At 46.9% G+C, this 25,135-nt stretch overlaps 1 protein-coding gene across 1 annotated transcript; it reads right to left on the bottom strand.

Annotated features, from left to right (window-relative positions):
• Positions 1 to 699: 699 nt before the first annotated feature.
• Positions 700 to 20,752, bottom strand: LOC310760708 (uncharacterized protein). The gene is made up of 6 exons (XM_083609761.1): positions 20,633 to 20,752; positions 19,051 to 19,543; positions 18,802 to 18,883; positions 18,435 to 18,517; positions 8,828 to 8,954; positions 700 to 3,314 (listed from the first exon to the last, which is right to left on the bottom strand). The coding sequence occupies exons 2-6, from the start codon at positions 19,450 to 19,452 to the stop codon at positions 1,633 to 1,635; spliced, it is 2,376 nt and encodes a 791-aa protein (XP_083465887.1). The 5' UTR covers positions 19,453 to 19,543; positions 20,633 to 20,752; the 3' UTR covers positions 700 to 1,632.
• Between the last annotated feature and the right edge of the window lie 4,383 nt (positions 20,753 to 25,135).

Here is a 25,135-nt window from a genome sequence, read left to right as displayed (position 1 = left end):
AAAGTAATACTTTGAGCCCGTACTTCAGTTTCCCAGCAGCTCCCCTTGCCCCGGAGACACTTCTAGCATTCCATCTCCTCTACCTGTGGCATTGTTCAGCAGTGGGGAAAGTGACCTCTTCACACCGGATGTCCATTTGGTATGGCCCTTTCCAGGTTTTTTCCTGCCCCTTGTGTTTGTCTTTCATTTGTTCTCCTCTGTGTGTTGCCAATAGACGCCATAATTCTGTGGGTACTCTAGGTGGTGCAGAAAGCACCTAGAAGCTCCCTAGAGGTTGAAGTGCCGATCAAACTTCAGTTTTGCGCTCTGTTAATTCCAGTTAGCAGTACTGGGGGTGGTTCAGATTCTGGGGCAGTGCTTTTGTCCAGCAGAGGGTGTCACAGGGCCAGACTACTTTCCCTTTAAAGCAAACTTGGGTCTCCAGCTGTTTTTGGACTACGGCTCCCATCATCCCTAGCTAGCAGGACCAATGGGGAGGGATGATGGGAACTATAGTCTGGGAGCTGCTGGGGACCCAAGTTTGGGAAAGCCTCTTTTAAATAAACTTTTGCATTTTGCCCAGAAAGATGGGACCTGTCCACATTTGTATTTTCTTGTATTTTGTTTTCCTCATGACCTTTGTGAGTTTATTTTTTTATTTTTTAAGAGAAGGATAAAAGGTTGCGTTTGGGGGGGGGAAAAACACCAAAAACTGGGGGGTGGCATCCTCAAATATTTTATTGGGGGATGGGTCAAAGACCCCTAGGCCTTTAAGGGTTGTAGCCTATTCCCTACACCCACAGGTCTCAGGATGGTTACAACATAAAAAGACCACATAAAAACATAAAACATCACATGTTAAAAGGGCATTAGATGTATTTTTTAAAATTATTTATTAATGTTCTTATGTTACATCGGTAAACATGATCATGTTACATCACAAGGATTATTTTACTATAATTTTCAACATGTATACAAAGTTTACATGCTAAAAGAAAAAAAACAAACAAAGACAAAAAATTATTCCAAAATCATATATGTACCAACACTTTGGACTTCCTGTCTATCCTGTTGTATATTCCTTTTTCACAAATGAATGTATTCTTATTATTGTATATTTCTTTACATTTTTTCTAATACATTGCTATATCAATATGTACCCTTGGTCTTATTTCTCAACTCAGTCTCTTTCCAACGTCAATTGAATGCTAGCATAGATAGCGAAACTTTACTGTATTTTTGAACATATATCTATCCCATTTTTAAATTTTGTTTTGTTTTGAAGTGCCTCTCAGGCTATTTGTCAACTGCACCATTTCAGCAAATTCTTGTAGCTTGTCATGCCAGTCCGTTATTGTCGAAACTTCGTCTTCCTTCCACCCCTTTCCCACCTAAGTCCGAGCTGTGGCCGTTGCATATAAAAATATCTCTCTAAAGGCAGCCAACAATACTTAACAGAGATCCCTATGGTCTTTTTAGAAAAGTTATTCCAAACACCTTTTTTAACTCATCATAAATTAAGGCCCATAATACTTTGATCTTCATACACGTCAATTAGCCAAAGCCTGGATTCTAAAGCTGTATAATGGTTTTCCCCAGCTTTGTATGGATTCTTTGATGGGAAGTGAGATTCCGGCTGTTACTGAAGCTCTTTCAACATTCTACACACTGATAAGGTTTCTCCCCTGTGTGAATTCTTTGATGGGTAGTGAGATGGGAGCTCTGACTGAAGCTCTTTCCACATTCCACACACTGATAAGGTTTCTCCCCTGTGTGAATTCTTTGATGGGTAGTGAGAGAGGAGGTATGAGTGAAGCTCTTTCCACATTCCAAACACTGATAGGGTTTCAACCCTGTATGAATTTTTTGATGGGAAGTGAGAGAGAAGGTCTGACTGAAGCTCTTTCCACATTCCACACACTGATAGGGTTTCTCCCCTGTATGAATTCTTTGATGGGATGTGAGATGGGAGCTCTGACGGAAGCTCTTTCCACATTCCACACACTGATAGGGTTTCTCCCCTGTATGAATTCTTTGATGGGAAGTGAGAGAGGAGCTATCAGTGAAGCTCTTTCCACATTCCACACACTGATAGGGTTTCTCCCCTGTATGAATTCTTTGATGGGAAGTGAGAGAGGAGCTCTGAATGAAGCTCTTTCCACATTCTACACACTGATAGGGTTTCTCCCCTGTATGAATTCTTTGATGGGAAGTGAGATTGCGGCTGTTTCTGAAGCTCTTTCCACATTCCACACACTGATAGGGTTTTGCCCCTATATGAATTCTTTGATGGGAAGTGAGAAAGGAGCTATCAGTGAAGCTCTTTCCACATTTCACACACTGATAGGGTTTCCCCACTGTATGAATACTTTGATGGGAACTGAGATGGGAGCTCTGACCGAAGCTCTTTCCACATTCCACACACTGATAGGGTTTGACCACTGTATGAATTCTTTGATGGGAAGTGAGATGGTGGCTGTGACTGAAGCTCTTTCCACATTCCACACACTGATAAGGTTTCTCCCCTGTATGAATCCTTTGATGGGAAGTGAGAGCGGAGCTCTGATTGAAGCTCTTTCCACATTCCACACACTGATAGGGTTTCTCCCCTGTATGAATTCTTTGATGGGAAGTGAGATTGTGGCTGTGACTGAAGCTCTTTCCACATTCCACACACTGATAGGGTTTCTCCCCTGTATGAATCCTTTGATGGGAGGTGAGAGAGGAGCTATCAGTGAAGCTCTTTCCACATTCCACACACTGATAGGGTTTCTCCCCTGTATGAATTCTTTGATGGGAAGTGAGATGGGAGCTCTGACTGAAGCTCTTTCCACATTTCATGCACTGATAGGGTTTCTCCCCTGTATGAATCCTTTGATGGGAGGTGAGGGAGGAGCTATCAGTGAAGCTCTTTCCACATTCCACACATTGATAAGGTTTCTCCCTTGTATGAATTCTTTGATGGGAAGTGAGACTGTGGCTGTGACAGAAGCTCTTTCCACATTCCACACACTGATAAGGTTTCTCCCCTGTATGAATCCTTTGATGATAAGTGAGAGAGGAGCTATCAGTGAAGCTCTTTCCACATTCCCCACACTGATAGGGTTTCTCCCCTCTATGAATTCTTTGATGGGAAGCAAGATTCTGGCTGTGACTGAAGCTTTTTCCACATTCCATGCACTGATAGAGCTTATTACCAATAAGATTTTGTTGATGGTAAGTGTAATGGGAGCTCTCACTGCAGCTTTCTCCACACTCCAAATTTTTACGTGGCTTCTCCTCTCTGGGGATTTTTTCACGGTCACCTTTGTTCTCGATTTCCGATTCATCAGAATCTGCAATGGAGACAAAAAGGGATAAGAGCCTCCTGAATAAATGGAGAAGAACCGAAGGGAGTTGTGTCATATGACAAAGACACATGAGAGCAGAAGCAGGAAACAGGCTGGGAGGTGCTGGGAATGCACAATCATTTGGGTCTACTAAAGTCATTCAGGCCTAACTGCTAACTGTTGAGTCACTCTGACATGTGACTTGGCAGCCATTTTCTCTCTGTGTTCTCTGTAAGATTTCAGTCAGAGTCAGTCCGCCTCAGTTGTGAGCAGAGTCAGTATGTAATATCAGTCAAACTGTTTGGAACCATGTTTTTATGAAGAAGTTTATTTTAACTCAGTAAAGCTCTTATTCTTTCACTTAGAAACTCAGCATTATTAATTTACACTGCGCGTCAAATTGGGTATGTGTTCATTACCTGTGTTGTTTGTCATTAACCAACATATTTATTATTGGATTCTGATGAATTGTTGAATGTTGCTTTCTTTGATACACAGTAGTGATCAAAATCCCCTTCATAGATCACTGCCTTGCCGTGGCAAAGGGACTTGAATAACTCAGAGAAGCTATGCAAAGAAATAGAGGAAAACAATAGAATGGGAAAAAGCAGAGATCTGTTCAAGAAAATTGGAGATATGAAAGGAACACTTTGTACACAGATTACCATAATAAAGGACAAAAGTGGTAAGGACCTAACAGAAGCAGAAGGCATCAAGAAGAGGTGGCAAGAATACACAGAGGAATTATACCAGAAATATATGGATGTCTCATACAGCCCAGGTAGTGTGGTTGCTGACCTTGAGCCAGACATCCTGGAGAGTGAAGTCAAATGGGCCTTAAAAAGCACTGCTAATAACAAGGCCAGTGGAAGTGATGATATTCCAGCTGAACTATTTAAAATTTTAAAAGATGATACTGTTAAGGTGCTACACTCAATATGCCAGCAAGTTTGGAAAACTCAGCAGTGGCCAGAAGATTGGAGAAGATCAGTCTACATCCCAATCCCAAAGAAGGGCAGTGCCAAAGAATGCTCCAACTACCGCACAATTGCACTCAAATCACATAAGCAAGGTTATGCTTAAAATTCTACAAGGCAGGCTTAAGCAGTATGTGGACCGAGAACTCCCAGAAGTGCAAGCTGGATTTCGAAGGGGCAGAGGAACCAGAGACCAAATTGCAAACATGCGCTGGATTATAGAGAAAGCTAGAGAGTTCTAGAAAAACATCTACTTCTGCTTCATTGACTATGCAAAAGCTTTTGACTGTGTTGACCACAGCAAACTATGGTAAGTTCTTAAAGAAATGGGAGTGCCTGGGTTTTAATAATGTCTTTGGGTGGCATGCATATCTATGGTACAACAAGGTTAAAGTTCATAAAGCTTTTAAGAGTCATATTGTCAGGAAAGCTTTGTTTAATGTCTGGACAAAATACAAAGACTTACTTGAAAATAAAACCCCAAGGTGGTTGTCACCGATGGAAGCAAAGGCTCTGAAAAAGCTCAATATGGAGGCCAAATGGCCGAAATATTGGGAAATTTTAGAGCAAGAAGGGGACATTTTAGAGCAAGAAGGGGACAAACTAAAATTGCAAAGTTTTGAGAAATTAAAAGATAAAGTGTGTGATTGGTTGCATTATAATTGGTTGCCTATAATTTGGATAGGAAAATTGGCTTCCAGGTGGAAAAATAAAAATTGGAGACAGAACTGTTAGACCCCAATACAAAGATATTGTCAAGAATGTATAACTTGCTGTTAAAATGGAACACTCATGATGAAGCGGTTAAACCGGCTATGAATAAATGGGCACAAGATGTCGGACATAACATCACGCTAGCTGACTGGGAACAGTTGTGGACCACAGGTATGAAATTTACGGCATGTAATTCCCTAAGAGAGAATATTATGAAAATGATGTACAGGTGGTACATGACACCAGTCAAGCTTGCAAAAATCTATCATTTACCCGACAATAAATGTTGGAAATGTAAAGAGACAGAAGGTACATTGTTTCACCTTTGGTGGACGTGCCCAAGGATTAAGGCTTTCTGGGAGATGATCTATAACGAAATGAAAAGGGTATTTAAATATACCTTCTTGAAGAAACCAGAGGCCTTTCTCCTGGGCTTAGTCGGCCAATTGGTGCCAAAGAAGGATAGAACTTTCTTTATGTATGCAACAACAGCAGCAAGAATACTTATTGCAAAGTATTGGAAGACACAAGATCTACCCACCCTGGAAGAGTGGCAGATGAAGGTGATGGACTATATGGAACTGGCTGAAATGACTGGCAGAATCCGAGATCTGCGAGAAGAGTTGGTGGAAGAAGACTGGAAGAAATTTAAAGACTATCTGCAGAAATATTGCAAAATTAATGAATGTGAAAATGATGTTGGATTGAAATTAAGTGGTATTAGTAAAAAGGTTAATAAGAATATGTAAAATGGATTGATGATGGATGAAATCATAAAAGTTATATTATGTTGAGATATAGAGTTAAGATAAATGAAAGAGGGTAAGAATTTGCTGAACAGAATATGTGAACGGGAATACAAAAAAGGGAGGTGTGAGGAGGTCAGGGAAATAAGTAACTAAAATTAAGACATGAAACATATGATTCTTTCTTTTCTTTAATTTTTTTTTCTTTTTTATACTTGTTATGTATCTTGTATTTTGTACTTTTATCTTCTGTATTTTTTCTTTCTTACTTGTGTTTTTTCTTTCTCTTTTTTTCCTTTTTAATATGTAAAACTTTAATAAACATTTATATAAAAAAAAGAAAAGAAATGGGAGTGCCTGATCATCTCGCCTGTCTCCTGAGAAATCTCTATGTCAGACAAGAAGCTACAGATAGAACTGGATATGGAACAACTGATTGGTTCAAAATAGGGAAAGGAGTAAGACAAGGCTGTATACTGTCTCCCTGCTTATTTAACTTATATGCAGAATTCATCATGCGAAAGGCTGGGCTGGATGAATCCCAAGCCAAAATTAAGATTGCCGGAAGAAATATCAGATATGCAGACGACAGAACCTTGAGGGCAGAAAGTGAGGAGGAATTAAAGAACCTTTTAATGAGGGTGAAAGAGGAGAGTGCAAAATATGGTCTGAAGCTCAACATCAAAAAAAGGAAGATCATGGCCACTGGGCCCATCACCTCCTGGCAAATAGAAAGGGAAGAAATGGAGGCAGTGAGAGATTTTATTTCCTTGGGCTCCATGATCACTGCAGATGGTGACAGCAGTCACGAAATTTAAAGACGCCTGCTTTTTGAGAGAAAAGCAATGACCAACTTAGAGACACCACCTTGCCAACAAAGGTCCATATAGTTAAAGCTCTGGTTTTCCCAGTAGTGATGTACGGAAGTGAGAGCTGGAGCATAAAGAAGGCTTATCACCGAAGAATGGATGCTTTTGAATTATGTTGCTAGAGGAGACTCTTGAGAGTCCCATGGACTGCAGGAAGATCAAACCTATCCAATCTTAAAGAAATCAGCCCTGAGTGCTCACTGGAAGGACAGACCCTGAAGCTGAGGCTCCAATACTTTGGCCACCTCATGAGAAGAGAAGACTCCCTGGAAAAGGGATGTTGGGAAAGATGGAGGGCACAATGAGAAGGGGATGACAGAGGACGAGATGGTTGGACAGTGTTCTCGAAGCTACGAGCATGAGTTTGAGCAAACTGCGGGAGACAGTGGAAGACAGAAGTGCCTGGCGTGCTCTGGTCCCTGGGATCACGAAGAGTCGGACACGACTAAGCGATTAAACAACAACAACAGTGGCCAAAACTGTGGAAGCCTTTTGGGAAAAAAGTGTATTTCAGAGGTTTGATGGCTCATAACCCCACTTCTTTTGGAGTAATATTATAAAGTTATTTATCAGTGGGAAGATAATTTAATCAAGAATGCAATCCAAGAAAGTTTGTTCAATTATCTGTATTCTATCAAACATTATAGCCAAATAAGCAGAAAAAGGAAGCACAACATGCTTAGGTTGACTTTTGTCAGTGTGTTACGTGATTGCTAACAAGTTGGTTGGTTTAAAACGGCATTTCCGTGCGCTGCTCTGGTTCGCCAGAAGAGGATTGGTCATGCTGACCACATGAACTGGAAGCTGTACGCCGGCTCCCTTGGCCAATAAAGCGAGATGAGCGCCACAACCCAAGAGTCGTTCGCCACTGGACTTAGCAGTCAGGGGTCCCTTTAACTTTAAATGCTCCCCAAATACATAAACGAAATGCTTGAGCCCAAACTGAAGCGTTCCGCAGGTGATCTTTTCCCAGATACTGAAGCATATTTATTTATTTATTTCAACAGGATTCAGCTCCATGTCCTGTTGCTGCTGTGTGCAAACGGTCCTTTCAAGATGATCCCATTCTACTTTCGGAATGGCCTGGGAATAGCCCAAACTTTAACCCAATCGGAAATCTATGGAGCCGACGAAAGAAACTTGTTAATCAGAGGCAACCCAGCAATAAAGCCCAATCAACAGAGGCACTAATTCAGTCTTGGTTTCACATTATTAGAGCTGCAGAACTAAAAACTTGGTTCACTTCATGGGAAGGTGTTGTAAGGCCATAATGAAAGCTAAAGGTTACCAATGGTTACCAAAGGTTTCACGTTTTTTCTTTATGACTGCTGTTCTAATAAATATTCCTTCATAAAAGTCATTGCATTACATTCTTCATTAAATTTTCTTTCCATTGCTTTATAATTTTATGGTATTACTCCACACAAAACTGGTGTTATGAGCCATCAAACCTCAGAAACACACTTTTCACAAAAGGTTTCCACAATTTTGGCCACTAGTATAAGTTGTTCATTTTAAAGTTAATGTTCTTTTTATATGGAATCAGATTATTATTATTTATGTTTCATGATGATATATGTGTTGGAAGCCGCCCAGAGTGGCTGGGGCAACCCAACCAGATGGGCAGAGTAGAAATAAAAAATATTATTATTATTATTATTATTATTATTATTATTACTACTACTACTACTACTACTACAGTGGTACCTTGATTTAAGAACTGTCCTGTTCCGGAAACGATTAGGTTTCTAAACCGAGGTACCACTGTATTACTATTACTATCATCATCCTCATCCTCATCACTGCTACTACTACCTGAGATTCCATAAGCCTAGCTCTTCTCTGGGGTGGATTTTGTTTGGCCCAGTCATGGCATCCCCTCCATCGCCAATGTCAGTCGTCTCTTTCGTCAACCCAAGACTGACAGGAGCAAAAACAAAAACCTGAAGCTACTTAGCTTTCCTAACAGTTCTGAAGCTGACATTTAAGATGGCCTCAGACGTTCAGACCAGCCCAATCCTGGTAGAAAAAGGAATAATTTGAGGAAGATTGTTCAAAGAAAAAACTGTAATTTACTCTTTATTTTGGGGGTGTTAGGTTCCCAGGTGTTATAGGGGGCGCTGTTGAGCTCTGTGAAAATAGATGAGGTTGGTTACATTGAGGTATTTTTTTGAATTTCCAGGCAGATATGACAATCCCACAGGGAGCCTTACCAAGAGAGGCCACGATCCCACGATTCTCCTCCATGACGTCCTTATGCAGAGCTCTCTGGTCAGGATCCAGCAACGCCCACTCCTCGTCCGTGAAACAAACAGCGACATCTTCAAAGCACACTGGACCCTAAAAGAAAAAGGGAAATGTCCTCCTCTGAGACAGCAGAAATATGATCTGCTACACAATGCTCTGTTGTTTCCTTCCTGTTAATTGCGGTTTTGTTTCAATAGGACTGCTTTGCTACACATTTTAATTATGGGTGCTTATTTTATTCTGCGTTTTAATTATGGGTATTTGTCTTTGTGGGCGGCTTCCAACAAAACACTAAAATACAATAATCTATTAAACATTAAAATCTTCCCTAAACAGGGCTGCCTTTAGATGTCTTCTAAAAGTTTGGTAGTTAATTTTCTCTTTGACATCTGGTGGCAGGTCGTTCCACAGGGCGGGTGCCACTACCGATAAGGCCCTCTGCCTGGTTCCCTGTAACTTGGCTTCTCGCAGCAAGGGAACCGCCAGAAGGCCCTCAGCGCTGGACCTCAGTGTCTGGGCAGAACGATGGAAGTGGAGACGCTCCTTCAGGTATACAGGACCGAGGCCGTTTAGGGCGTTAAAGGTCAGCACCAACACTTTGAATTGTGCTCGGAAACGTACTGGGAGCCAGTGTAGGTCTTTCAAGACCAATGTTATATTGTCTCGGCGGTCACTCCCAGTCACCAGTCTAGCTGCCGCATTTTGGATTAGTTGTAATTTCCGGGTCACCTTCAAAAGTAGCCCCACATAGAGCGCATTGCAGTAGTCCAAGTGAGAGATAACCGGAGCATGCACCACTCTGGAGAGACAGTCTGCGGGCAGGTAGGGTCTCAGCCTGCATAAAAGATGGAGCTGATAAACAGCTGCCTTGGACACACAATTGACCTGTGCCTCCATGGACAGCTGCGAGTCCAGAATGACTCCCAGGCTGCGCACCTGGTCCTTCAGGGGCACAGTTACCCCATTCAGGACCAGGGCGTCCCCCACACCTGCCCACCTCCTGTCCCCCAAAAACAGTACTTCTCTCTTGTCAGGATTCACTCTCAATCTGTTAACCGCCTTCCATCCTCCAATAGCCTCCAGACACTCACACAGGACTTTCACCTCCTTCACTGGTTCCTATTTGAAAGAGAGGTATAGCTGGGTATCATCCACATACTGATGAGCACCCAGCCCAAAGCCCCTGATGATCTCTCCAAGTGGCTGCATGTAGATGCTGAAAAGCATGGGGGAGAAGACAGAACCCTGAGGCACCCCACAAGTGAGAGCCCAGGGGTCTGAACACTCGTCCCCCACCACCACTTTCTGAACATGGCCCAGGAGGAAGGAGCGGAACCACTACATGACAGTGCCCCCAGCTCCCAGCCCCTCAAGACGGTCCAGAAGGATGTTATGGTTGTTCAGAAACCACTCGCTGAATCACCTTGCCCAAGCATGGAAGATTTGAGACTGGGCAATAGTTAGCCATATTGGCAGCATCTAAAGATGTTTTTTTAAGAAGCGGTTTGATAACCGCCTCTTTCAGCGGGTCTGGGAAGGCTCCCTCACAGAGAGAAGCATTCACCACCTCGCAAAGCCCATCGCCCAGCCCTTCCCGGCTAGCTTTTATAAGCCAGGATGGGCAAGGATCAAGGAGACAGGTGGTTGGTCTCACTCGTCCAAGCAGCCTGTCCACATCCTCGGAGGTAACAGATTGGAATTGATCCCATGCAACTTGACTAGACAGGGCTCTAGCACTCTCCTGCCCCGGCCCTGCTCCCACGGTGGAGTCTACCTCTTCCTGAATCTGAGCGACTTTGTCTGCAAAAAATTTTGCAAAATCATTGCAGGAGATCATGTGGCCCATACTGGGCCCCGATGTAGCAGGTGGTTCCGCTAAATTGCAAACCACCTGAAAAAGTCTCCTGCTGCTGTTTTCTGCAGATGCAGAAAGTCTTCTTCGCCGTCGCTACCGCCACTTAGTAGGCTCGACCAGTGGCGTAGCGTGGGGGGTGCAGGGGGGGCCGGCCGCACCGGGCGCAACATCTGGGGTTAGGGCAAATCCATGGGTTAGGGGGCGCAAATCCACGGGTTAGGGGGCGCAAATTACTTGCCTTGCCCCGGGTGATGACAACCCACGCTACGCCACTGGGCTCGACATTGAGCTCTAACCCGTGTCCAGTCAGCTTCAGAATGAGTTATCCGCCACCGGCGCTCTAGCTGTCTCAGCGATTGTTTCATTGCCCTCAGATCCGTGGAAAACCAAAGGGCCGTCTGGGGTACATGCAGTCGAAGAGGGCGCTTCAGAGCCAAACAGTCAATAGCCCTGGTTAACTCCACATTCCAGCGGGCCACCAGGGAATCAGCTGAAAGGCCATCAACATGGGATAAAGCATCCCCTACCACTCTCTGGAAACCATTTGGAGCCATTAAGTGGCGGGGGCGGACCACCTGGATCGGTCCCACCTCCCTGCAGAGGGAAAGGGCCGCAGAGAAGTCCAGCTGCACCAGGAAGTGATCGGACCATGGCACTGTAACCCCTCCTCCCCACCCACAAGGCCTGGGTTGCTGTGTGTAAGAGAAACCTGATGGGCAAGCAACTGCAAGGACAGGCCCATCTGCTTCATCCAACCAAGTCTCTGTTACACATGCCAGGTCAAGTCCTCCATCCATGATCAAGTCATGGATGGCAGTGGCTTTATGAATCATTGACCTGGCATTGCACAGCAGCACCTTCAGGTCATGTGGGTATCGCTTGCTGATTCTAGTATCCGTCCAGTCAGTACCAGACCCAGAGGCAGGGATAGTCCTCAAACAACGACTAAACCTGCCTCCTCTGTAATGACATGCTCTGGTCTTAGCGTAACTCCTCCTCCTACCCGTGATCACTGAGATCGGTTGTCCCAGTGCATCCCCCCCCCCCATGGAACATGCCCCAGCTATTTTGTGGGCTGGGACCCACTACCCGGCAGCCCTGACCCCTTCCCTTAAGAACAAAATAAAACCCTTATAAAAGAAAATATAATTCCAGAACCGAACCAAACATCCTTGCCAACCCCCACAAAAAAAAGTAATCAAAATGGAAAAAAGAAAATTTTAAAAACATTTTTTAAAGAACATTGCGCTGCTTCGAGTCCTCCTGGCCAGCAGCAGCAGCAGCAACCGTCCTTATGAGGCTTCAGGCCCCGCCCTGGGCCAGGTGGTGAGTGGCAGGAGCAGGGCCCTCAGGCACTCACGCAAGGGAGTTGTTTCAACAGGATTGCTTTGCTGCACATTTTATTTATAGATGCTTATTTTATTCTAAGTTTTAATTTTGGGTATTCGTCTTTGTGCAAATACGTGGTTCTCCACCTTGTGTTTTCCAAGTCATTCTGCCTACGCAAGCATTCCAGTTTCCCCGATGGAAGAGTCCACTTTCTCCTCTCCTCCTGAGCTGTTATGGGGAGTTCCCTCCCAATGCCCTAGAGCCAAATTCCAGGGGTTCATGGGGGCATGGAGAGGGGGAGGAATGGGGGGCAGGCCCCATTTTGCAGCCAATGGGGCTGGATAGGTGAACCCAGGCCACTATTTGTTCTCATTTGTCCACTGCTCAGGAACCAATCTGAGCATTCAGTGATCAATCTAGAAATAAAATAAGCCTGTTTTGGATGGTCATCTGTCTTGGATGATCTAGCAGAGATTCCTGCTATGCACAGGGTCTCCTGGCTCTGAGAGACAAGCAGGGAGGGTGGCTTCTGGCAAAAGGAGCAAATGATTCAGCAGAGGAAACACAGCCCAGAATAACTAAGGAGATAGTACAAGAATACTTGGCTAGTCTAGATGTATTCAAGTCTCCAGGGCCAGATGAACTGCATCCAAGAGTATTAAGAGAACTGGCAGATGTGATTTCAAAACCACTGGCAGTCATCTTTGAGAATTCCTGGAGAACAGGCGAAGTCCCGGCAGACTGGAGGAGGACAAATGTTGTCCCTATTTTCAAAAAGGGGGAAAGAGAGGACCCAAATAATTACCGCCCAGTCAGTCTGACATCAATACCAGGGAAGATTCTGGAGCAGATCATTAAGCAAACAGTCTGTGAGCACCTAGAAAGGAATGCTGTGATCACCAATAGTCAGCATGGATTTCTGAAAAATAAGTCATGTCAGACTAACCTGATCTCGTTTTTTGACAGAATTACAAGCCTGGTAGATGAAGGGAACGCAGTGGATGTAGCCTACCTTGATTTCAGCAAGGCATTTGACAAGGTGCCCCATGATATTCTTGTAAAGAAGCTGGTAAAATGCGGTCTTGACTATGCTACCACTCAGTGGATTTGTAACTGGCTGACTGACCGAACCCAAAGGGTGCTCATCAATGGTTCCTCTTCATCCTGGAGAAGAGTGACTAGTGGGGTGCCACAGGGTTCTGTCTTGGGCCCGGTCTTATTCAACATCTTTATCAATGACTTGGATGATGGACTCAAGGGCATCCTGATCAAATTTGCAGATGACACCAAACTGGGAGGGGGGGGCTAACACCCCAGAGGACAGGATCACACTTCAAAACGACCTTGACAGATTAGAGAACTGGGCCAAAACAAACAAGATGAATTTTAACAGGGAGAAATGTAAAGTATTGCACTTGGGCAAAAAAAACGAGAGGCACAAATACAAGATGGGTGACACCTGGCTTGAGAGCAGTACATGTGAAAAGGATCTAGGAGTCTTGGTTGACCACAAGCTTGACATGAGCCAACAGTGTGACGCGGCAGCTAAAAAAGCCAATGCAATTCTGGGCTGCATCAATAGGAGTATAGCATCTAGATCAAGGGAAGTAATAGTGCCACTGTATTCTGCTCTGGTCAGACCTCACCTGGAGTACTGTGTCCAGTTCTGGGCACCACAGTTCAAGAAGGACACTGACAAACTGGAACGTGTCCAGAGGAGGGCAACCAAAATGGTCAAAGGCCTGGAAATGATGCCTTATGAGGAACGGCTAAGGGAGCTGGGCATGTTTAGCCTGGAGAAGAGGAGGTTAAGGGGTGATATGATAGCCATGTTCAAATATATAAAAGGATGTCACATAGAGGAGGGAGAAAGGTTGTTTTCTGCTGCTCCAGAGAAGTGGACACGGAGCAATGGATCCAAACTACAAGAAAGAAGATTCCACCTAAACATTAGGAAGAACTTCCTGACAGGAAGAGCTGTTTGACAGTGGAATTTGCTGCCAAGGAGTGTGGTGGAGTCTCCTTCTTTGGAGGCCTTTAAGCAGTTGCTGCTTGCTGCCTGCTGCCCAGGAGGACTCCCCTGTGTGAGTGCCTGAGGGCCCTGCTCTTGCCACTTACCACATGGCCGGGGCGGGGCCTGAAGCCTCATAAGGACTGCGTGCTGCTTGCTGCCGCTGCCCAGGAGGACTCCCCTGTGTGAGTGCCTGAGGGCCCTGCTCTTGCCACTTACCATCTGGCCTGGGGCGGGGCCTGAAGCCTCATAAGGACTGCTTGCTGCTTGCTGCCTGCTGCCCAGGAGGACTCCCCTGTGTGAGTGCCTGAGGGCCCTGCTCCTTCCTGCCACTTACCATCTGGCCTGGGGCGGGGCCTGAAGCCTCATAAGGACTGCGTGCTGCTTGCTGCCTGCTGCCCAGGAGGACTCCCCTGTGTGAGTGCCTGAGGGCCCTGCTCTTGCCACTTACCACCTGGCCCAGGGCAGGGCCTGACAGGCCTCACCAGGACAGTTGTTACTGCCAGGGGGGCACAGAGTGTTTTTAGAGTGTTTTTAAAATGTTTAAAAAAATTTTCTTTTGGATTTTTTGTATGTGGCAGGTGGGGGTGGGATGGATGTTTGGTTGGGCTTGGGGAATTTTTTTATTTTTATTTTGATGTTTTTGTAATTTTTACATTATTATTTTTTTGTTTGTATTGTTTTATTGGTTTTGTTTGTTTGTTTAAGGTGTTATTTCGTTCTTAGGGGGAGGGGTCAGGGCTTCCGGGGAGTGGGCCCCAGCCCACAAAATGGCTGGGGCATGTTCCACAGGGGGGGATGCACTGGGACAACCGATCTCAGTGATCACGGGTAGGAGGAGGAGTTACGCTAAGACTAGACCACGTCATTACAGAGGGGGCAGGTTTAGTCGTTGTCTGAGGACTATTCCTGCCTCTGGGTCTGGCCTTGACCGGATGGATACTAGAATCAGCAAGGGATACCCACATGACCTGAAGGTGCTGCTGTGCAATGCCAGGTCAATGATTCATAAGACCACTGCCATCCATGACTTGATCATGGATGGAGGACTTGACCTGGCGTGTGTAACAGAGACTTGGTTGGATGAAGCAGATGGGCCTGTCCTTGCCGCTGCTTGTCCACCTGGTTTCTCTTACGCACAGCAACCCAGGTCATGTGGGCGGGGAGGGGGGGTTGCAGTGATTTTTAGGAAGTCATTAGTTTGCACCGGGCGTCCTATTGGGAAGACCCAGTTTTCCGAGTGCATGTTCTGGAAGTTGGGCAATAGGGGTAGTACAGGATTCCTTTTGGTGTATTGACCTCCCCGCTGCACCAAGGATTCCCTGCCCGAGCTGCTTCAGGTCGTGGCGGATGTTCTCCTGGAGACACCTAGCTTGGTCGTCCTAGGGGATTTTAACATCCATGCCGACACGACCTTACAAGGGGCCGCTCGGGACTTCGTGGAAAGCATGGCCTCCATGGGGCTGTCCCTGAATAAGTCTGGCCCAACCCATAGCTGCGGACATGCCTTGGACCTGGTGTTTACCTCTATGGATGTTGGTGATCTGACACTAAGTAAAAGCGAAACGAAAGAAGTGCCATGGTCAGATCACTTCCTGGTGCAACTGGACTTCTCTGCGACCCATCCCCTCTGCAGGGAGGTGGGACCAATTCGGATGGTCCGCCCCCGCCACTTAATGGATCCAAATGGTTTCCAGAGAGTGGTAGGGGATGCTTTATCCCATGTTGATGGCCTTTCAGCTGATTCCCTGGTGCCCGCTGGAATGTGGAGTTAACCAGGGCTATTGACTGTTTGGCTCTGAAGCGCCCTCTCCGATTGCATGGAGCCCGGACAGCCCTGTGGTTTTCCACGGATCTGAGGGCAATGAAACAATCGTTGAGACGGCTAGAGCGCCGGTGGCGGATAACTCATTCCGAATCTGACCGGACACAGGTTAGAGCTCAACGTCGAGCCTACCAAGTGGCGATAGCGACGGCGAAGAAGAATTTCTTCACCGCCTCTATTGCATCTGCAGAAAACAGCAGCAGGAGACTTTTTCAGGTGGTTCACAATTTAGCAGAACCACCTGCAACATCGGGGCCCAGTACGGGCCACATGTTCTCCTGCAATGATTTTGCAAAGTTTTTTGCAGATAAAATCGCTCAGATTGGGGAAGAAGTAGACTCCACCATGGGAGCAGGGACGGGGCGGGAGAGTGCTAGAGTTCTGTCTAGTCAAGTTGAGTGGGATCAATTCCAATCTGTTACCTCCGAGGATGTGGACAGGCTGCTTGGACGAGTGAAGCCAACCACCTGTCTCCTGGATCCTTGCCCATCCTGGCTTATAAAAGCTAGCCGGGAAGGACTGGGCAATGGGCTTTGTGGGGTGGTGAATGCTTCCCTCCGTGAGGGAGCCTTCCCAAACCCGCTGAAAGAGGCGGTTATTAAACCGCTTCTTAAAAAACCATCTTTAGATGCGGCCACGATGGCCAACTATCGCCTAGTCTCAAATCTTCCATGCTTGGGCAAGGTGATTGAGCGAGCGGTTGCCGAACAACTCCAGGCACGCCTGGAAGAAGCGGACCATTTGGATCCCTTCCAGTCGGGATTCAGGCCTCATCATGGGACTGAAACTGCCTTGGTCACACTGGTTGATGATCTCCGGCGGGCTAGGGACAAAGGTGAGAGCTGTTTCCTAGTTCTGCTGGATCTCTCAGCGGCGTTTGATACCATCGACCATAACATCCTTCTGGACCGTCTTGAGGGGCTGGGAGCTGGGGGCACTGTCATACAGTGGTTCCGCTCCTTCCTCCTGGGCCGTGTTCAGAAAGTGGTGGTGGGGGATGAGTGTTCAGACCCCTGGGCTCTCACTTGTGGGGTGCCTCAGGGTTCTGTCCTCTCCCCCATGCTTTTCAACATTTACATGCAGCCGCTGGGAGAGATCATCAGGAGGTTTGGGCTGGGTGTTCATCAGTATGCGGATGATACCCAGCTCTACCTCTCTTTTAAATCAGAACCAGTGAGGGCGGTGAAGGTCCTGTGTGAGTGTCTGGAGGCGGTTGGAGGATGGATGGCGGCTAACAGATTGAGGTTGAATCCTGACAAGACAGAAGTACTGTTTTTGGGGGACAGGAGGCGGGCAGGTGTGGAGGATTCCCTGGTCCTGAATGGGGTAACTGTGCCCCTGAAGGACCAGGTGCGCAGCCTGGGAGACATTCTGGACTCACAGCTGTCCATGGAGGCACAGGTCAAATCTGTGTCCAGGGCAGCTGTTTACCAGCTCCATCTGGTACGTAGGCTGAGACCCTATCTGCCTGCGGACTGTCTCGCCAGAGTGGTGCATGCTCTGGTTATCTCCCGCTTGGACTACTGCAATGCGCTCTACGTGGGGCTACCTTTGAAGGTGACTCAGAAACTACAACTAATCCAGAATGCAGCAGCTAGACTGGTGACTGGGGGTGGCCGCCAAGACCATATAACACCAGTCTTGAAAGACCTACATTGGCTCCCAGTACGTTTCCGAGCACAATTCAAAGCGTTGGTGCTGACCTTTAAAGCCCTAAACGGCCTCGGTCCAGTATACCTGAAGGAGCGTCTCCACCCCCATCATTCTGCCCAGACGCTGAGGTCCAGCGCCAAGGGCCTTCTGGCAGTTCCCTCATTGCGAGAAGCAAAGCTACAGGGAACCAGGCAGAGGGCCTTCTCGGTAGTGGCGCCCGCCCTGTGGAACGCCCTTCCAGCAGATGTCAAAGAGATAAACAACTACCTGACATTCAGAAGACATCTTAAGGCAGCCCTGTTCAGGGAAGTTTTTAACGTGTGATATTTTACTGTATTTTTGGTTTTTATGGAAGCCGCCCAGAGTGGCTGGGGAGGCCCAGCCAGATGGGCGGGGTATAAATAATAAATTATTATTATTATTATTATTATTATTAAGGCTTGACAACCATATGTCAGGAGTGCTCTGATGGTGTTTCCTGCTTGGCAGGGGGTTGGACTCGATGGCCCTTGTGGTCTCTTCCAACTCTATGATTCTATGAAAAGGAGAGGGATCCACCTGTGGCTCTTCCTTATCCTGACTCACCTCTGCCTCTCGACCTCCCTCCTCCCACTCGCTTCCTTCCTCTTCTGCCTCTGATTCTGCACTGCATTCTGCCACAGAGTCTCCCAGCTCACTAAGCCCCTTTCGCCCTTCAGCTTCTGACACCTCCTCTTCCCAGGCTTCCCCCTCTTCCCCCTCTGACCACCCATCCTTCTTCCACCTCCACTCCTTCGGCTCTGAGCCGTCTTCCCTTCCTGGTTCCACGGCTGCATCCTCCCACCATTCCTCTGTGCCCAACCAGCCCATGACATTGCTCCTTCCCTCGGCCTCCGTCCCCACAAGGCAGCTTCCCCTGACCTGATCTGGTTCCACAGCCACTGCTTCCCTTCTGCCCCCATGAAAAGACGGATCAGGAAGTTTTGCCGGCATCATTCTGTCACCTGCAAGAGAAAAAAGGTGATCAGGACGCCTGGAGTGCCTGCTTCTCTCACAGGTGAAACAGGGCATCTCTTACTACAGATGGGCTTTGGAGAAATCCTTACCTACTGAGAGCATTTGGACGTTTGTGCCCATTTCATATGTTTGTTGTGCAGAAATACATCTCCCCTCCTCTGGACCCTTCTTCCCAACTGTCTCCCCACAAAACAAGATGAAAAGAACCCTCAAATGTGTTGGAAAACCAAAAGAATGAGACCAAACGGAGAAAAGCCACCTTCCTCCTTACCCAGTGGCCTCTCTCTGGTGTCCAACGGAGGCCTCTCTGCCTCACAGGAATCCACGTCCATTTCTGCAAAGAGATCCTTTCCCTGAAAAAGAAACAAGGATTCAAAACAGAGAATGGGGAGAAAGACTGCGAGATCTCATTCCATGGATGCTTTCCCAGAAAATGGATGGGCCATCAGCATACCATTATGGGATGTTCTCTGTCCTGTTTGGAGCCCCTTCGGAGTATCCAGAGGGAAGTCTCTCTCACCTGCTTTCTCTCCTCTGCCTGACTCAGGAGGAAACCTTCGGCCAGGGCCACCGCCTGGGAACTGCTCTCCGCTCCGCATTCCCTCACCCAGCTCTCCATCTCCAGGGGAAGGACAGCCAGGAACTGCTCCAAGATCACCAGGTCCAGCATCTCAGCTTTCGTGTGCCTTTCTGGCTTCAGCCACTGATGGTCAAGGTGGTAGAGTCGGCTGCAAGCCTCTCGGGGTCCTTTGGCCTCCTGGCAGCAGAACTGCCTCAACTGCTGGCTCTGCACCTCTGAGCAGAGGGTGTCCTCCTCACCCAGGATCTTCTGCACTGGGTTTTCCCAGAATCCTCCACTGATCCCAGATTGGCTAGCATAGCTTCTTCCTGCCTCAGGGCCAGCTGAATCTTGCTCATCCATCTGTGCTCTCAGGAAGCCTCTGAGAGATCGGAAGGAACCCTTTGGTCTTCTGACAAGTTCTGTCTGTCGTAATGAAAAGCTCTAGCAAATCCTACAAAGCAAATACATTGTTCTGTTACAGAATTTGTAGGACAGGAAAAGAAATATTTCCCTGAGCAAGTATGGATGAGTCTTGCTGGGAACCAGGGCTGGACTGCACCGCATCCCAGACCGTGAGCTATCTTTTTGAAAAGAAAGAGGAGGAAGAGGAGAATAAATAAGTCTCTCGCCTTCTAGCAATGCAAAATGTGGAGGCAACTGAAGGGACTTCTGGGAGATTAATCAACCTGGTTTCTGCAGCCTTCCAGTCAATGCATGAAGTCAGAACCAACTGACAAGAGAATCGTTTGTATCTTGTGAAAATGGATACTTGGGTCTAGTGGGGGTCCTCAGGAGTTGCTCCCCCCCCACTCCCCTGCTTCTGTCTCCTTTTCTTGCACTTGGATTCTCTACTGCTCTCCAGACAGACTCCTGGGGCGGGGTCCCTTTTTATTTGCTCTGAGCGCCAGGTATGTATCTGATCAATCCCCTAAGGTCCAAGTGGCCCCTTGAAATTTAGGCAGCTAATTTATTATCATTATTTCGCTAGATAACTTAACACACACACAGCCATTGATGCTAAGGTCCCATTTCCGTCTTCTTTGCCAGCAACAATCCCTTTGGGACAGAGAGGACGTGGTCCTGGGATGCCCTGCTCTGGGTGCGAGGGGATTGCTGCAGTGGCCTCCGTGGGGAGCTGCCCTGGGAGACGACTGGGAAACTGGTCTGCAATGCAGCAGCCAGAATATGGGCTGGGATCCCTCTCTTTATTCCTGGCCTTTCCTGGGGAGGGGGCTAGTCCACCTCCTCGTTCAGCTTTGGAAAACCATTTGCACATGTTTCCTCTGTTGTGCAATGAGGCTGAGCGATGTCACACAGAGTTAAAGTCCCAGGGACTCCTTTGTTTAAAGAAGGGAGATCTTTTCTGAAGGGGGGGCGGAGGGCCAGATGAGTTTGGGATCCTCTGATCTCCAGGAAGGAGAGCGTGGCAGACCTGGCCCCTCCCTGATCAGGCCCCCCAGGCATCCTCCCCTGCTGCAGCCCTGGGATCCCGCCCCCGTCTCCCCACTGCACCATCTGGGGGGAGAGAGAGGAGACTCACCAGATCCCAGGAGGGGGACAGCGAGGCAGCCCTTGCAGGAGAGACCCCAAAGCAAGGAAAGGACTGGGGAGGGAGGGGCCTTGGCTCTGGAGGACCTGCCCCCTCTTGCTTCCTGGCCTCTCTAGGAAGGCAGCTCACTTCCCTTTAACCCTTGCCAAGCCGAGTCCCTCCAGCTCAGTCCTCTCGCGCTTGGCGGAACCTCAGATTCTTATTATTTTTTATGGATTAAGGGGGCAGCTGCCCCCCTGGCTACGCCAATGCCCAGATATCCTTTGGGGGGGGAGGCTCTTGGCTGGACTCTGAGCATCTCCCTCCCTTGGCCAGAAACCAGAGGAAGAGCTTGCAGGGAAAAGGGCTTTGCAGGAGGCAAGGAAGCTCCTCCTAGAATTCAGGAGTGGAGAGATAGGAGGGGATCCCAGGGTCATCTAGTCCAACCCCCAGCAATGCAGGAATCTCCGCTAAAGCATCCATGGCAGATGGCCGTCCGATCTCTGCTCAGAAACCTCCAAGGAAGGAGAGTCCACCACCTCCCAAGGGAGACCTTTCCCTGCCCAACTGCTCTTAGATGTCCCTCAAGGCAGCGGGTCCTGAGTTCTAGTCCTGCTGAAACAATCGCACTGGCTACCAAGGAGGAACCAAGTAAATTTCAAAATAAATCCTATTCTCATCATAAATGAGTAATGCTTTCTCATGCATGCTTTTTATGCTAATAAAATGCTTAATTGCTAATTCAATGGACTGATAATGGATTGTTGTTATTTTTATGTTTAGGGAAGCTTTTAATATTTGATGGACTCTTGTATTTTAATATTTTGTTGAAAGTCGCCCAGAGTGGCTGGGGAAACCCAGCCAGATGGGTAGTGTATAAATAAATTATTATTATTATTATTATTATTATTATTATTTATTAAATTGATCAGGTGAGTGTTCTCCTTTCGAAAGAAGCAGGTGGAATCTCCATGGTTGCTAATACCATAATGTTGAAAGGCTAGGCAAATATGGGGAGCCCTAGAGCATCCGCTTGGCATGCAGAATGTCCCAGGGTCAACCCCTGACATCTCCTACAAGGGCTGGACGAAATCCCTGCCTGAAACTCTGGGGAGAAGCTGCCAGTCAGTGTAGACCAGTGGTCCTCAAACTATGTCCCATGGGCCGAATCCAGCCCCCCAGGGTCGTGAATGTGGCCTGCACGGCCATTTCAGAACCCGCCAAGTGTCCGAGGCTGAAAGCATGTATAGATGGTATATTACACCGGTTAAGCTAGCAAGAATGTATAAAACATGTAATAAGTGTTGGAAATGTAAAGAAAAAGAAGGATCATTTTATCATATGTGGTAGGAGTGTAAGAAAGTGAAGGGTTTCTGGGAAATGATATATAATGAATTGAAGAAGATGTTGAAATATACATTTGTAAAGAAACCGGAAGCCTTTCTGTTAGGAATAAGAGGAAGAGAAATAAATAGAAGGGATAATAAACTTTTTCAATATGCAGTAACAGCAGCAAGAATATTGATGGCCCAAAAATGGAAACAGGAGGAACTACTGACTCTTGAAGAATGGAGAATGAAACTTATCGACTCTGCAGAACTGGACAAATTAACTGGGAAGATTAGGTATCAACGGGACCACAAGTTCATCGAGGACTGGGGAAAATTTGTAGAATATCTGAAAAGTATATGTGATGAACAAACAACGCTAGTGGGATTTAAAGAGGCTTTGTGAAAGGTAGAGGAGTATTGTTAAACAGAAAGAGGACAGTAAAAGTAATATTAAAATGCAATATCAAATTTAGAAAATGTGCAAAAATGGGAAAATACGGATGATTGGCAGAGAAGCTGATGGAAGTCCAAAAAGTTGAAATTTGTGAAAAATGTTTGATATTGGAATTTGTATAATGGAAAAAATTTAATAAAAATTATATATAAAAAAAGAAAGAAAGAAAGCATGTCGTTTTCAGCTCAATCAGTCCCCGCACAGCACTGAGGTAAACGCCACAGACGTGGTGGCTGCTCTACCAATGAAAGGCCAGGGGTTTCGCCTGGGGACGGGAAAGTGTTGTCTTTTGGCTTGAAGAGTGAAGTTGAGGTTCCTTATGTATCCTTTAAAGGTGGGAGAAGGAGGTATAGTCCCATTTCTGTGAGTGGAGCAGAGGTCTTTCCACTCCTGTGATTTACATGCTCTGAAAGTTGGGATCTGTTTTGATATTTAAATTTTAAAAGGGTGGAATGGAACTGGGTATTGACCATCTCCTTAGCCTGGGGAGCCACATTCTCGTAGAAGGAGGCCAGGATTTGCCCCCAAGGCCTGGGATGTCCCTCCTCCCCTGCAGTAGGACTTGGAATCCAGGAGAAAACTCTTGGAATAGCCTTGCCAGGTGCTCAGGGAGGGACTCACCTGTCCCCATGTCCTTCTCTTTGCAGATGTGCTGCAAACTGTGTTAAAATGTGAAATTAAGCTTTATTTACAGCGGAAAATAACAAAGAAACATGGCGTGAGCTGTCTTCCACAGCCGTCTCCTTGGTCAGAGTAAAAGAAAACAAAGGATGGAAGTGATTTACAGACTGACTTCCATTCTTACACAGACAGTACAGAAGGTGTAAACATGGATATCATGTTACACTAGCAATGGGAGAATGAAATACTGACAGTTTGACCCCCAATTTGGTCCACAGCCCAAGTTGGCAACCCTCATGGTCCAGGAGTGCCAGTGACTCTGTGGAGAGGGCAGTGGGGGCCGCTTTGGCCCAGACTGGCCCCTGACTCTGAGGCATCTTTCCTCCCGCAGGACCTCCGATGTTACGCCCTCTGTGACAATGGGGAAGAGCGGAAACTAGCGGCCAACAGCATCTCTACTCAGCTGGCCTTTGCCCAAAGGTTCCCCCATCTCAGAGCAAGTAGCTCTCCCTCATGGATTCAGTCCTTTCATCACTTCCATCTCCCCAAGAGGCTTCCAAGGCTACTCATATCTGCAGTTGAGAACAGACCTAACTGAAAAGAACGGCTTCCTCTTCTGGTGACACCAGAAAATTCTAGAATACACTAACCCTTTCCATAGCATTATGGATGCACGATTCCCACAGACAAGTTTCTTGGCAAGACAAGGGCCTTTCCTGGCCATAGAGTGTCCTCCTCAGCATCCCCAAAGAAGGAGCTGGGTTGCAAGAGCTGCAGCTAATGGGGGGGGGGGCTGTCCTCCCCCCTCCCATCTCACCTGACTGCTAGGTAGGAAAGCAAGACCCAGAGAGAGTTGTGGGAAACCCCGAAACCAGCTTGCTCTGTGCTGGAGCCAAAGCTGCCACTAATAGAGAAGCAAGATCTGTTTGGGTGTTGATGCTGTGAGCCCCTCCGTCCTACACACAGGTTGTGTATGCGAGTAAATAAAACTAGATATCATAAAGACAACACAGTCTCCACTGATTTTCGTTCCAAGGAAACCGAAGATGGGGAAGCGCCTGGGACCCCTGGAATCTCACCGCTCAGACTGGGGTAGTTTGCAAATACACACACACACACACACAATAATTTGTGCCTGTGTTCCTAATAGATAACTAAGTGTGAAGAGCATGTCATGTGCTTCAGCAACAGCCCTCCTGGAAATAAGGAAATGCAACCCCCATTGCTGGTCGACTCAAAAAAGCAACAAGGGAATCTGCTCTGGTGTCCCATGAGGTCTGTGGGGCCCCTAAGTAAGAGGAGCCACTTTTAATAACTGAATTAAAGAAATTTTAACATAATCAAACATTCAAATTACATTTTGCAATTTCAATTAACACCCCCCCTCCGTGTCTTTCTCCAACTTCCCTTACTGGTTTATAACACCTCTGTTTCTTTTGCTTATAAATTTGTATTCCTTATATATTAAAATGAAGATTATAACATTTGTGTCTTCTTCTCATTTTTACCTCATAATTGTATTTTCTGTTTGTATTTGTCCACTGTAATTGTATCACTCAAATCCTGCCAGTGAGGACTTCCGGTCGGCGCCAGCGTCTAATGGCTGCCTCCTGCTGAGCTCCGCTCCGGGAGGCTGCTTCGCGAGTTCGGGTCTGACCGCTACGGCGAAGCGGGGACCCCTAAAATCTCAGGCGCAGAGGCCTGGGAGCAAGGAGGCTCGGTGGGTACCTTAAGCGCCCCCCCTCACTGCAAAGGAGTCTTTTTAAAGGCTCCGGAGTGGCATCGGGGAGCGCGGTACTGAGAGCCGCTACCCAGCCCGCGAAGTGAAGCCGTGCTGCCATTTGACGGAGAGCGTCGATTTCTTCCTGACATTCGGAACGTAATTGGACTATCCGTGAGTAAGAAGGAACAAAATTTTAAAAGGAAAAAATAGAAATTGGCTGAAAGCGGAGAAGGCAAAAAATAAGGAAGTCTGCCTTCCTCGGACTGCATGTAATCAAAGCAACGAAATAGGAGGCTGCAATTTGACAGGAAGCAGCTTTAAAAATTGACGGACTCGGACATTGGACTTAATCCCCCCTTTTAGCAGGCAGGAGCAGGGGGGGGAGA

Source organism: Podarcis filfolensis (assembly GCF_964270895.1).
Source record: "Podarcis filfolensis genome assembly, chromosome: 4".
Classification (NCBI taxonomy): Eukaryota; Metazoa; Chordata; class Lepidosauria; order Squamata; family Lacertidae; genus Podarcis; species Podarcis filfolensis.
Note: the sequence above shows the minus strand (reverse complement) of the source record. Positions and strands in the feature narration are given on the sequence as shown.

Coding starts and splice junctions, on each gene's coding strand:
- LOC310760708 (XM_083609761.1), bottom strand. CDS start 19,452: ATGGATGAGCAAGATTCAGCTGGCCCTGAGGCAGGAAGAAGCTATGCT. Junction 18,884..19,050: donor AGGCAGAGGAGAGAAAGCAG/GTGAGAGAGACT, acceptor TTTCTTTTTCAG/GGAAAGGATCTCTTTGCAGA. Junction 3,315..8,827: donor TGGGATCGTGGCCTCTCTTG/GTAAGGCTCCCT, acceptor TCTCCATTGCAG/ATTCTGATGAATCGGAAATC.